The sequence below is a fragment of the Carex rostrata genome, chromosome 13 (genome assembly GCF_964058835.1).
Source record: "Carex rostrata chromosome 13, lpCarRost1.2, whole genome shotgun sequence".
NCBI classification, from domain to species: Eukaryota; Viridiplantae; Streptophyta; class Magnoliopsida; order Poales; family Cyperaceae; genus Carex; species Carex rostrata.
This window is the reverse complement of record NC_135930.1, coordinates 10,936,533-10,951,440: the sequence shown is the minus strand read 5'-3', so window position 1 is coordinate 10,951,440 and position 14,908 is coordinate 10,936,533. Positions and strand designations below refer to the sequence as shown.

General features: G+C 34.0%; 2 protein-coding genes across 3 annotated transcripts; both read right to left on the bottom strand.

Moving 5' to 3' along the window:
- Positions 1-467: 467 nt before the first annotated feature.
- LOC144564065 (TCP-1/cpn60 chaperonin family protein) lies at positions 468-6,193 on the bottom strand. Its single transcript, XM_078313570.1, has 10 exons — positions 5,880-6,193; positions 4,383-4,701; positions 3,760-3,908; positions 3,416-3,615; positions 2,890-3,022; positions 2,537-2,589; positions 2,336-2,438; positions 1,962-2,128; positions 1,218-1,331; positions 468-856 (listed from the first exon to the last, which is right to left on the bottom strand). The coding sequence occupies exons 1-10, from the start codon at positions 6,076-6,078 to the stop codon at positions 686-688; spliced, it is 1,608 nt and encodes a 535-aa protein (XP_078169696.1). The 5' UTR covers positions 6,079-6,193; the 3' UTR covers positions 468-685.
- Positions 6,194-9,697: 3,504 nt separating this feature from the next.
- GPDHP (NAD-dependent glycerol-3-phosphate dehydrogenase family protein) lies at positions 9,698-14,493 on the bottom strand. Of its 2 annotated transcripts, none has more exons than XM_078314319.1 (11): positions 14,238-14,493; positions 13,700-13,776; positions 13,523-13,595; positions 13,131-13,348; positions 12,641-12,748; positions 12,479-12,542; positions 12,080-12,117; positions 11,417-11,537; positions 11,012-11,066; positions 10,477-10,525; positions 9,698-10,017 (listed from the first exon to the last, which is right to left on the bottom strand). In XM_078314319.1, the coding sequence occupies exons 1-11, from the start codon at positions 14,356-14,358 to the stop codon at positions 9,853-9,855; spliced, it is 1,089 nt and encodes a 362-aa protein (XP_078170445.1). In that variant the 5' UTR covers positions 14,359-14,493; the 3' UTR covers positions 9,698-9,852. The 2 variants fall into 2 exon arrangements, with proteins under 2 accessions (XP_078170445.1, XP_078170446.1); XM_078314320.1 differs by having other exon boundaries at positions 13,735-13,776; positions 14,238-14,378.
- Between the last annotated feature and the right edge of the window lie 415 nt (positions 14,494-14,908).

The following is a 14,908-nucleotide window of genomic DNA, read 5'->3' as shown; positions in this document are numbered from 1 at the left end:
AATATACTTAGAGATCAAATTTTATATTTTTTTTAAATAAGTAGAAAATAACAATAACTGCTCCAAATATGATCCAAAAGTTTCAAATCAAACAATTTTCCACCTACCTATACAAATAGCAAAAAAATTCTAAAAATATATACAAATTTAATCTAACACTTCACATATAGAGATCATATTTAACATTCAGAATTCAGATCGACTGTTTAGACATTAAAAATAAAAATATAAGTCCATAGTATGGGCCAATCCGTAATATGAATATTACCATAGCCTCACTCCTAAGTTGGGTGTCAAATTGTTAATATATCCACTCCCACAAAAAATGCCTAGAATAAAAGCCTGTACGATCAGGTCAACAAGCCCTCATTTACCTAGATTAATAGTCGTACGCATCATAAAGTTGATCACGACAATAATTCAACAGAAAAATCAAAACAACAGCGGTAATTTAATAAAAAGGAACATAGTGACAAAAAAACCATTGATAAAGAGATCCATAACAAATTAAACAGTCACCCCCATATAACAGGCTTTCAAGACCAATACACTCGAGAGAAAAGCGCCTTCCAGATCCCAAAGAGGTAGGAAAATATTCTGATAAATAAAGAGCACACTAAAATAAAATAAACCTGACGCCTTTTCCGCCAACCAAAATTTTTAACTGTGTTCTGACAAAACAAAATTAGTAGTCAGTAGGGGAAATGACATCATCAATCTTAAGGATCATTTTCACGACCTGAGTGGCCAAGAGGATCTGTTGTTGCTTTCCGATTAGGGTTTCAAACACGTTCTGCTCTTTCATGTTAGTTGTACCAACATCGTTGCAATCTATACCGCAGAACGGATTGTTCTCCTGAAATAACAAAATTCAAATAAACAATTTTCAACTAACAATACGACTGCAATGGTTGCTAGGCATTTTTTTTCTTTTGTTGAAAGTAGAGGCTGCTGGTTGTCAAATGCAAGCTATGCAATGATCTTAGCTCCAGTGATACTAGAGTCAACATTATTTCCTAATACTTTCCAAATATCATTGTAAATCTACTTTCTGACTCCAAAAAGTGAAGCAAAGGACTAACAGGAAGGTTGATTTTAACATTCCAATCGACTACTGAAAATTTTTAAGAAAAGAGTTTTGAGTTTTCTGCAACATTCAATGTTTTTCTTTTAACTTTCTCTATCAAATTCCTTTACATGCATCATACATAACATACCTTGATTTGCTGAGCTTTGACAGCTGTAAGTGTATCAATTGGTGGGAGGCCACTGTTCTCAGCCAGAGCCAATGGGAGATGATCCAGTGCCTGAGCAAATGACCTAATTGCATACTGACGTATATACAAGGAAAGACAAAAAGAGAGAGAGCTAGAGTTAGTATTTATAACTTGTGAAACAAACTATCGGAACCCCTTTACAAAGAACATGTCTGAATTTGAGGTATTTCTGCATTAGCAAGAACTATTAATAACAGGCATAGAGCTAGCTGATATTTACATTTTCATTCAAGGCCATGAAAACATGTACGTTTTTGGCCCCCTACAGAAGCTCAATATATCATAGAAACCCTTGCACTTCCAAAATTTGTGGTTATCCTTACAGATACACTTGCATAGCAATAACACAGAAAAGCTTCACCCCAAGGAAAAATGAAAACATGAAAAAAGACACTGGAAGGAATAAACAACATATGCCCCTCCACAGAAATAATTGTTTCCTCAAAGAGGACAGGATCCAGTTTCATAACAGAATTGATTCTGGCATAGTTGATATTCTGAGGAGCTTCTCAAAGATGCTGCAACTAATGTTAAGTTCTAAGGGCTACACTTGAAATTTTCCTTGCAACCAACATGTTTTAAGATTTTCTAAAAAGCTACTAACATCACCAGCAAATCAGAACTAGAGCATGAGGGGGAAGAAATTCATACTTCTTAGAAAGAAAATATAACTACAAAAATTACCTGTTCAACACCAGGATAACGATCCGCTGCAGCCTCAACAGCAACAGAACATGAAATCTCAGCAGAGCCACCACCATAGACAATTGAATTGTTACGAATTAGGTTCCTCGCCACACAAAGGGCATCATGTAGACTACGCTTTGTCTCTTCTATCATCATCTTATTTCCTGTTATTCACACAAATTAATTGTTTATTATTTAGGCAGTCCCACAATACCTGGAATGAACTTGCACCAGTACCAACAACTCCCCAATTTTTGAATATACATTTAAAAAAAAAATAAGAGAATGTTAAAACTTTTAATGTATTTCAGATGATCTACACAGTTACAGGTTTAGACTGCAGTAAGCAAAGTATGCAAATCAGTACATACCACCACGAATGAAGATTGTGACAGCCCTCGAATTTGCACACCGCTCAATATAGAGCATGCGATCTTTAGTAGTGCCAAATGATTTCTCTCGCACCACTCCAGCCTGTTAAAATTATTTTTATTAAGTGTAATAAAGTAATTTGGCAAGCAGCTAAGGGAAAAGAAATCCATAGAAATGTTGAATTTGAATGAGAAAAATACCTTTCCCAGCTTCTCAGGAGTCAGCTCTTGGAACCTTGGAACAATTCTTCCACCTGCAGTATAGAGAGAAAACATTATAGACAAAAGCATGACTCACAATTAGTAAACTCACTTTAAGACAAGGTTACATAATTCTGCGGAAGTTATGCATAAACTCACAATTAGTAAAACTACCAATTACTCCATATCATAGCTCAGAATACTTCACGACATCATTAATCATGCACTTAAACCTAGCTAGTATTAACACTGGTAAATAACAACTACTATTACTAAAAAGTTTTAGAGGGTATAACACACCAAGTCTCAAATATTTACAAAAAAGGATGAGCATGTCCAGAAAAAAAAATAACCTGTTGCAATAGCAATCAACTCCAACTCAACACCACCAACCCATCTGACAGCTGGCAGATTGCGATGCATCAAAAGATGGTTTGCTTCATCATCAAAACCCCACTGACAGATGACAAGGGTGGCACCAACATCCTTTAAAAGGGGACAAAAAATGTATTAGAATAAGAAAATAAAAAGTTCCTAACATTGTACAAGGAGACAGCAAAGAATTCCTGACCATAAAGTGGTAATTAGATGAAAATATAAGAGGTACACAGCATACTCCTGGTTTTCAAACTTCTGGCCCTTTAATGGGTCCCTTATATATCTTTTTCATAACATGCAATTAAGCATAAACAGGCTCATAAGTAGGCTTAAGGCAAATGAAGGTCGATAACCCACCTTTGGGAACTGGCAAATACCATGTAGTTAAAAAAAGAACTCCAGACAGGCACAAATAATAGCAATATTTGTAGAGAAATTTTGCGCATCCCTGCCTCTCAACCAAGAGAATAAATAAGAAACAACAAATTTTAGAAATCTAACCTTGCATTTCTGGACCATCTCATCGAAGTATTTCACCTCCTGCTGCCTGAGTGTCTGAAACTTCTCAACACTGTCAATATCGACCTTATGCTTAGTTTTTGGCTTCGGGGGCTCAAATGGGCATGTCAAAATGGCTATCTTGGCATCCTCGATGCGTTTTGGCATCTGTGGGTGACTCATATCCTTGTCTACCATTATCCCTATTATTAAGAGCTCACTCAAATAAATATGGTATCTATGATAACAGATGATTATTGTTCATAAGATTCCAACAGATTCCTATTGTGAAATATTTTTTATTTGCAACTGATGGACAGTTACTTTAAGAGTACAACTTAATATACCATATATTAACTCTGTATCTTCTAATTTGCCACCAACTTTGCCTTCCACCTTGATCATGTCAAGGTTCACATCTTTCCTCTCCAAGTCAGCAACAGCAAGAACTGCCTTCACTGCAATTTCAGCAAGTGTGCGCTTGCAACGGTTGACACTGCAAAATTTGATAGAACTTCAGTTGGCAAGTATATGGACATGATTGCATCTACTAACATAAGCAAAACTAAAAGCAAGTCATACAATTATTTTCTAGTACTGTATGACTCTAGTGATCCCACAATGCTACCATGGAGGATAAAAAATTTAAGTTCTGCATATTCACCATTTCTATCGTGCTATATTACCAGTACCTATCAGCAACCACAAAACCTCAATTTTGATCCTATAAATTTCTGCATTTAATGTAGTACTATGCTTTATGCCAACTATTCTCAAAATTAATAAAGAATGCATGCTATTGATATTCTTTGTTCTTTTGTTTCTATGTTTTCATCCTGAACCCTAGGTGCATAGACCTCATCAAGCAAAAAAATTCAACACGGTCATAAAATGTGACCCCAATAACCCATAAAAAGTAAGCCTGTTATGAAAAAAATGTAGATTAATCACTCAGTATTCAAGTACTCACATCTTGGAAGACAAAGTGGTCATGCATGTTTGAACCAAAGGCTCGATGTTATCTGCACTGAACTCGTACTTTTGAGATATTTTCTCCAGATGCTCAAATGCAATCCTCGAGGCCATCTCATAACCCTCGGCAACACGAAGCGGGTGGATGCCACGTTCTAGAAGCTTCTCTGCCTGTTCTAGAAGGGCACCAGCCATGACCACCACACCAGTCGTGCCATCACCAATTTCATAGTCTTGGCTTCGCGATAGTTCAACCATTAGTTTTGCAATTTGATTGTCTACATCCATTTGCTCTAGTATGGTTGCACCGTCATTTGCTGGTTAGAGATAATAAAAAAAGTACAAGCTTAGAATACACTAGAAGTTATCCTTCGGATTTTTTGTAAGATGGCAATATAATTCTCTCCAACAAAAAGGCTGAGAAGGTACATAAGTTAAAAAATTTAACAGGTAAAGCAGGACATATAATTGTATGGTATGAAACCACCATATGATAACGCTCCTCTTTGGGGTATCCACATGCAAATAAATGAGCAACTATAAGGAACGGGACAGGGAATGCTAAATGTAGTATGGCACAATAATGTTGCATATGACATACACTGCTTAATATCATACACTGCTTAATATAGTTGCCATTTACCAACTAGATAAATCAGCTAATAAAATTATTGGTTCTCTTTAAAAACTCTTTAAAATTGACCATCAATTGGTCAGATACAAAAGTTAAAGAAACAAATGCAGTTTAACTTGGTTAAGGGCACAAGTGAAAACATGCCTTGTTTGTACAAGAACAAACAGAAGTTAAAAATCATTTGACAGTTCACAAGTTCTATATGCTACTGGTCTGATACAAAATTTAGAGCTGATTTCAGAATGATGCATGGATAGAAGCACCGATAACTAATTTGCAAAAATGGAGGTGAAAGACTTAAATCTATGAACAGTGACTTGAAACTATTAATTTGGCAGATGGTATTACCATATTAACAGTTTAGCTTAATTTGAAACTAGCATCTAACCTATATTCAAGATTAAACAAAAACAAGATCAGAATAACCAGGCCTTCAGGAAAAAATGGCATATCAGTCCATAATTTCTTTCCATCCGCCCACTAAAATTATATAATGCTAGATAAGATCTTCTATCTGAAAAATAACACCTTTGCTTTTTAACCATTTTCAAATTTTGTCAAATAAAAAAAACAGCACATAAAGCCATGATCCCACGAAACAACTGACCCTCAACCTCGACCAGAATAAAACAAACATGAACATCAATTTCCACCAGCCATTTCCACCTAAACCCTCACAAATCGAGAGCAAAATCTTAGATCAAATGCAAGAGACAGCGACACTCCAGATTTAAACATAAACTTCAAACTTTCAAGGATCTATAGTTCAACTTCCATATCCAGACAAATCTGATCAAAAACCGAAATGCTTAGAAACTTCAATGAACCCATAAACACAGAGAAAAGAGAGAGGGGTAGTACTGATGATGACTTCACCGTCGGGGGACTGAAGCATCTTGTCCATTCCCTTAGGGCCGAGAGAGGTCTTGAGGATGCGCGCCACCGCACGGCCGGCGGCGATGTTGGCCTTCTGCGCATCGAGTCCGCGTAGCCTAGTCTTACTCTCCTGTTCCCTCAGTATTATAAAGGGCCTCCCATACTCGTCGAACGCAAGCGCCATTTTTCTTTTTCTTCTTTTCTCTCAGAGTGAGAGAGAGACGGCGAAACGGGGTGGAGGGCTTTCTAGACTCCTGGAGTCTGGACTGAACGAACGAAAGGGAGGGTTTTTCTGTCAATATTTGCTAGGGTTTCAACCAGGGGTATAGATATCGGCAGAGCTAATTTAACATCACGCAGCGTACAGCATATAGAGACATAATGTAAAAATATTACTGATACGCTTTGTTAAATCAAACATAGATCTGTCAATATCTTTGCTCTTTTCGTTTGCTTTTCTTTTGACGGACTGGATGCATCTCTCGGATTCTGACGCTAGCTGGATGCATCTCTCGGATTCATACACCAAAGGTAACAAAAATTTTGAGTTGGGATCACCACCGTTCGATCAGCTCTAACACGAATATTAAACAGACCTCGTGCATCCCACCTAGTACTGTTACTGATTCAAGTTCGAGCGAGTTGGGGTATGCTCATGTTCGGTTCATTAAATTAATGAGCGAATCAACTTAAGTTGAGAAGACAGTATCGAGTTGACAAATGTACTCGTACTCAACTTGTTTAATGCTCAAGTTGACTTGTGCTCGTTAAGAAATCAAGCCTATTGACAATTTTGAATTTTGTTTCGGGCTTTCCGTTTCAAAACCAGACAAACTTATCAATTTTGTTTCGAGTTTTTTGTTTCAAAATTAAACAAACTGATAAGTAATAGCTTTCCTCCAATAAAAAATATTGGTATACTGACATGCCGAGTTGTACAACCCAACTCAAGAATTACAAATTAATAGTTAATTAATTTCAACAGTGTCTTATATGTATCCACATAAAACAAAATATTTATATACCGGTTTAAATTTATTTTTGTTCATCAACCCAACCAGCGTGTCTTAATGTTGTAGCTTTCTACAAAATTAATGAATAATTGCACTGTATAAATTGAGAACTACTTGAGATTGGATGTAGCATGATTTTATGTAACTCATTTCTTAATGAGCGAGTTATGATATGCTTATACTCGGTTCATTAAGTTAACGAGTAAGTTGATAATGAATAAGTTATTAGCGAGCGAATTACGAACAAGTCACGATTTATGAGTGATTTTCTCACCCCTAGTTCTACATCGTACCGAATTGGCTCCGAATTCTTATCGGACGGTCATGATTTAAACTCAAATATTATGTTACCTCAGGGAATGAGGACTCGGTCTAGTCCGAACTACATTTGTTGACGTCCTGGCATTGATTTAAGTGAGCAGCATGACGACCGTTTGTTTCTGGTCTTATAAAATCGACGGACCTAAATTTCATTATATTTTTAAAAAATCTTGAAATTATATATATTTTTTAAAAATTGGTAATAACATATTTATTCTTTTAAATTTTTAAAATTCAAGAATTTATTCAGTTTATTACGTTTTATACTAAACCATAAAACTCATTTTAAATTTATAAAGCTCTTATCATATCCCTTATTTAGAAATAAATATGTAGGTAGATTTTCTATCAAGTGTGTTTGACAAGTTCTTTAATTATTTAAATACTTTAACAAATAATTCTAAAGATACCAAACGCAATTCTTCTTCTAAGGTGAAGTAAATTTAATGAGCTCCATGTATGTTTTAAACTTGAATCATCAAATCTCTAATTTCTGATACTTCTTATTTTATCATTGTATTTGTTACAACTTACAAAGAATAATTTGATTTTTTTTATTAACACTTTGCAAATATCCCATATTGTATGGAAAGAGAAGCCAAAATTGATACCTCTTGATAACTAGTACAAATTAACGACACTTACATTAGCAAGGGATGATTAAGTCTTCTTGAGCTTCCTTACTCATTTTTTCTAAACATTAATTCCTTAACATGAATTAAGAATCTCTCCTTTTAACTTTCTTTTGCCTGAAATTTTAATCTTATCTGAATCTTAAGAAATCTCTACTCTTGAAATAAATCTACTTAATGTCTATTTATGAATTAAGACAACCGAATAGAGACCCCTTAACTTGAATTTGATTCATCCTTCCAATTTGTTCACCTCTCTCTCTTCTTCCAACTATTCCAATGTAACACAAACATAGAGTGGTTTCTACGAAAAAGTGCTCTTCATTTTATAGACCGGTAAGAATTTCAAGCTCTTACCTACACGCAATGAATTACATTTTTCGAGTTTTAGAACATCTCTATCTCTAAAATTTTTATGGATTTTTAATCTGACATGGCGATTTTTATTTCAATTTTAGATATGTACCTTAGTTTCTTATTTAGAAATATTGGACAAAGTTTTTTATTAAAAAATTGTTTCTAAATCCCACGCTGGCCAAATGTTTCACTCAAATTATTTCTCTTTTCTAATTTATTGTTGATGCGGTTTAATAAAAACTCTAAAATTAATTTCAAAAATGTAAAAATTTAAAAGTTTTAGAGGCTTTAATTTCTACAAAGTGGTTAATTGTTATTTAGAATTCTATAAAGTTTTAGAGATAGATGCTCTTAATTACACCATTTTTTGTGTTCCAAACTCATTGTTCCTTTGTACTCAGATTACTGAACCACATGTGCTACATATATATATATATATTTATGTTTCCGTGTTTTTATATATATATTTTTTAGAATTTATATGTCAAAATAAACTGTTTGTTAAATGTGATCTATATTATTATTTTTATATACACATAAAACGTTATTCTTTTGTTATTTTGTTTTTATAAGAATCAATAAGTTGAAGATTCAACATTCATAAATTATCTATATAAGTGCATTTTTGTAAGCTCATATATAATACTAACATAAAATTAAATCGAAATGTCGTAATCTTTTATAAGTGCATAAAGAAAATAATATAAATCATATCTAACAATTTTATTTTGATATTTGAATTGAAAATTTTGAACTATTAAAATTTTAAAAATAAAGACATAATAAAAACATGAAATTAAAGGCATTTGAACCTCTCGTTTTCTAATGCTAGAAAGGAATCTGTAGCCTCGCTTTCAAAAATTTCAAGAAATTTATCTGAAGGGCATTTAACGTGTCAACTTGAGACCTACCTTGATCCCTAAAATCTATTACAATGGGTCTAGTGTGCATTTGGCATTTTGAACAAAAGAACAAATGTTGGTATAACTTCAAAAGGATGGCTAAGTGTTGGACACTAATTGTGAAAAAGAAAAGAAAATATCTTTCTTTGTTTTTTTTTTTTTCCTGATAGGAGAAGACGGTTTTCATGTTGTCAATAATTATAAATTTCTAATTACTTTTCTTTGGTTATTGTTTTGTATTTGCTTGTAAAACCTTTTACCATTTATTTTATTTAATGAAAATTATTGGTTGGTAATCGCCAAGTCGCCAACCGACTTAAAAAAAGTAACAACAGATTTTGGGACGATCAAATATCATAAACAATATAATGTACTTCAAATATTTTTAATTGGAACAAAATTCCAAGCAATTATATACACAAATCTTCCTGGTTTGGATTTAACTGCGTACCAGAAGGCACACTAATTGTCTAAGCTTTATATATTTGGATTTTTGGACCATTTTAACACCAGGATAGCTTAGTAAAAAAAAAAAACAAAGATATGAAAAAATAATTTGGCAAGGTCATTAAATTCATGGTCCAGCAAAAACAGCATTTATTATTGCAAAATTTGACAATAAATACATTATATCAAAGACTACATACTCAACTAACTATTGGCCCAGAAGACTGAAGGAACCATTTCATCAATCAAAATTAGTCTGGTAACCATTTCAAAATCAAAATTAGTCTTAAGGTACAAGTTGGATTGAACTGTGCGCACTGCCACATTTTAGTATGGAAGAAGGCGGCAGCTGCATGGTGCATATCTTGTGCACGGTCACGAAAAATGGGAATTGATCCTCCCATCCTTTGTCATTCAATACTTCAAACACCTCTTGTGCGGTCAACACACCCTTAAAAAAATTAGAGAGATCATGTTATATGTCAATGCGAGTATATAACATATATCACTTTGCCAATACTGACATTAATACCAGAACAATTGAAGAAAAGTTTGTGATACTAGGGACAGGTACTCTACTTGCAGGATCTTATGGTACCTATGCTAACCCTAGACTGTACCTGATGAGTACAACACAAATCTGGATCGCATGCTTGGCATCAACTAAAATAACAAGTAAAATCTTCTAACAGGCGATATGCCAATATTAGTGAAGTTGAACTTTCATATGTTATTATCATAGTACGACTGTTTCAATTATTAGCACAATTGTAAAAGCACAAATGAAAACTTTCTATGAAATTTCCTAAGAAAATGATTATATGTATAAATGCAAGATTTTGAGTTCTACATATATGAAACATATAAATATAATATTAGCCAAATAATTATTAATATAATTGTTTTTTACCTGTAGTTTCTGGCCTTGCAATACTCCTTCCTCGAGCTCATTGAAAGATCTATAGCAAAGGAAACCAAACATAAATAATAATCTGAATATTTATTATATTTTTACGAGCATATGTCTCCTAGATTTACCATCCCATCGATTTAGAACTGATATATTAATGATGCATTTTGTTGGCTTTACTGCATTATTTTTTTTATATTCGACTCTGATGCTATTTGGCTTTATCTTCGAGTGGGAATTCCAAAAGGCCAGACAAAAGGAAGATTTCTGAGGAAGTAGACAAATAAGAAATTATAACTTGCATAGGCATATCTCTAAATTCAAGTTAGTTTTTCATATTTTTTTACTTATTGAAGTATTTGTTTAGACTTGAGATTGCTACGTGGTTTGTCTTTGACTGGGAATTTCAAATGTCCGAACAAAAGGAGGATCTAGGAAAAAGTATACAAATACAAAAATTACATGGGCATATCTGTAAAATTAAGCAAGTATTCATATTGTAATTGAAAAATATAAGTAACTTTAGGATCTTTACTTTTTTCCACCGCTTCTTGCAAAGGCCTCAGCTACCCTTCTGTTCCTTCCCCCATCTAGACAATAGCACACAAAATACCAAAAAAGGGAATGAAGATCAATGCTATTTCCAATTTTGATCCTCTGTAATTTAAAACACATCATTTTGGTCATATTAGGCTGAATCATTCATGTTGCGGGTTCCACTGAAATAATGACGAAAAAAGATGTGCAAATTTTAAGGCAAACATTGATGACCCAAATAGAATACCTTTGGGTTGATCTTCTCTATTTTGAAAGAATCAGGAGGGTTTTCTGTAATAGACTTTGCTGGCAAATCTTTCAAACTTAAAATTGACCACATTTATAAAAGAAGAAGACGAATAATATTCTGACAAAATAACAAAAGACGGATACTGATACATACAACACGAGGCAATGAGATCAGCCACACCGCAGCTCTCAAAAAACGTGCTATCTTTCACAGAAGGAAACAACAATTTGGAAAATGCTCGCATCTCCATGAATCCTAAGCGGATTATTGCAGCCTAGATAATTTGAATAGCAGATTGTCAGTCAAAATGAACTAAAATTATTTTTTAAACATTACTTTATAATAAGCATAAATTTGCAGAAGAAACCAAAAGCTTTTGGTAGGCAGGGAAAATTTTGATAAAGATGTGCTGATACTATTGTGAATTTATTATGGTTTGGATTTGAAATTAGCACAAAAGGATCACTCTGCTGCTTGGTTTATGTTGGTACCCTGATTACATGCACTAGTACCAAGGCTAACCAATTCGAGACAGTACCTTCTCTGATCTAATTTATTGCCACTCCTTTTTTCCATCAAAACTCCATGCAATAGAAATTGTTTTATGAGCCACTTAGTCACAATGCATAAGTAGAATCAAACCACACTGGGAGAACTCTGGTATTGTCTTACTCAATACTGTGCTGACTACTGACAATCACAGATCTACCAATAGCAACACAATATTTTAAGAGAAGTGTGACACAAAATTCTTTACTTTCTCAGAATACAAGTGAAAATAAAGCAATTAGAAAACTCCTATATTGAAATGTGTACCTTTGTATTGTTTCCCATCTCCAAACCATCCACAAGACCTAAAACAACACCCAAACAAATGTAACACGTCAGACTAATGTGTACCCTTGTCAGTACATAACCAATATATTACTCTGTCATGTTATATTGACCGAAACATTATTAATGCATATCAAGTAATCTAATAAAAAATACCCCCTAAACCAAAAAGTATAGGTGAATATCTAATATAATTAATAAAAAATAATAATATATAATATGATGACTAACAATGGCCAGCAATACAAACTGGTTTATCAATAACCTTTTTACCCTTCAGGGGGTAGAGCCGTAGAGGCAGAAAATGGTGGATATTATTTGGAAGTCAACTGAAATTTTGCAACACAAAAATTGATTAGTAATTTAGTATGTTCATAATACCTGCTGCTATGGCAACCACATTTTTTAAGGTTCCACATAGTTCGACTCCTATGCTGTCCTCTACCTGCACACACACAGACACAGATAAATAGTTAAATTCTTTTGTAGCTAATTTTTTTTTTTCCTTTTTTTTTTAATTGCAAAGGAAAACAGAAAACTAACAACGGAAACAAGGAAATAAGGGGTTGTGAACAGCTGAGCCCATCTATTTGCAACTTCCTTGTCTTCTGCATATCCTATTGTTGCTTCACTCAATTTCTCCTCTGCAATCTACGTCAATATGTGAAGAAAAAAATAGTAAGAAAGAAGCATAACATACAGGCTGCATTCCTTTTAACAAAGTAAGAAAGAAAAAATATTTTTTTTACCACTATATTTAATCCATAACTAGCTACATTTATATCCTCCAATGACCTAATTGTTCTCACAAATGCACCCCCAACGGGATTTTGAGGGCAACTTTCATGAGGAGATTGATATACCAAGGGCTTATTTAATGAGGACACCAGATTATTGTAAATGCTGACGCACAATATTTGTACAAGAAGTTGATAATTCTTGTTTGTGAGTATAAAATTTTGAACATTATTCATGGGAAAAGCACTCACAAAAAAGAACAGTGGAGGCTATGATGTAATAATAATATGCTTGCCTCATTTGCAATATTGGCACCCATAAGAACACAGCAGTTAATACCGAGAACATCTGAAATTAACTTAGAGATCATGCATGAGCCTTCTTTTTTCACTTCCATTCCCTTAATTAGAGAAATTGCCTTCGCTTTGGGTTTGATCTTTCCAACAAGCCTCTTGCAAATTCCCTTGGCATATGAATGTGGGGTCACAAACACTAACATGTCCGCATCTCTTACTGTACCCCCGTCCCCACAAAAAAAAGTTAAATTAAATAAATAAATAATAAAATAAATAAAACAAAAAAGGAATAAAGATTCAGTGAATACTCAAAAGTGATTCAATTATCAGATCTCAATACAAACTTAGGTCGAGGTTACTTGTGCAAGTTCAAATTATAAATAAAGATCACCTGTATTCTCCAAGTCTGGATCTGCTACCACATTGGAGCCAAGATTTATTCCTGGCAAATACTTGCAGTTCTCCTATTGAACAAAACAAAGTTGCAATATGCTGGACCATTATATCTGAGACTAAGAAGTAGCAAATAATTTAAAGATAATCAGGAGCTCTGGATAGAAATAATTACATGATTTTCATTGATGGTTTCAGTGAGTTTATCACCAGTCGGAAATGTTTCTTCATAAACCCACATCCTCACTTCATCTTCAAATTCAACAAAAACAAAGTACAACAAATTGATTAGTTCTTATAATTTTAATTTTAGATTCTTTTGCAATTGTGATAATAGATTAACCAGTTATGACAACAATCAATGACAAACAGAGATGCGCCACTATTTTGTTTTGAACAGCAAATTTTCACAATATAGAATTTCATTTCTAGCCTATCCCAACTTGTTTGGTACTACAGGATTTGTTTTTGTTGTATAGAATTTGAACTTGGCTCAATAAGCCTATTTGGTGGTAAAAAGGACTAAAGATGGAATAGACAGATTTAAGGGTCAAGAGCAAACTATTGCATTTCAGTCATCAAACACGACGCATTTAATCCCACCATGAAAAATTCTTTGACAATTACCAAATACCACTAAATTGTGGTATGATGATGAACTGATAATAAACAGATAGTAATTTTTCTGGTAAAAAAGGATGAAATACAATTACCATTAAAAATGTTTTGCTTGATAGTGTTAGATGCAATTATCTTGGCGGCAACGCTGCCCCAATTACCGCTACCTATCACCGCCACCTTGTACCCTCCTTTATTTTCCATTAAAGGAGACATGTTTAATTCTTCCCTAGGGTTAGACGGGATTAGGAGATGAAGGGAAAGAGGGAGAAATTTTATTTTATTTTTGGTTAATTTGAGGTAGTGGGATGAACACCTCTTAGCATTGAACTAATTAGCGAGCGTTATTTCTTTTTCAGTAGTTCCGACTTCCGAGGCTTCAAATTGTTGTAAAGAAAAGTAAAAGAAACGGAAATCACGCCACGTGGCTCGAGTGAGATCTTGACTTCATAGCAATAAGAACGAACGCTTCTTTTTTACTTTACTTCATATTTTGCGTGACCGACGTGTCCGTGTCTATTCGGGGAAACCGCAGGGGCCAATATTATTTGAGCTTCGAGATTCATGCAGAACGTATTGGGAATTCACATCCTCTCCAATACCTGATAAGGGAATATTTTACAATTACTAGATCTGGACCGTTCTTTTTAACTTGGCACGAATCTCGAAGCCCAAAAATAAAGCCCCCCATAATGACCCGAATCCCAAACCGGTTGAGATTTAATCTGAAACCGTAAAGTGAGGGTAATCCTCTGCAATATATGAG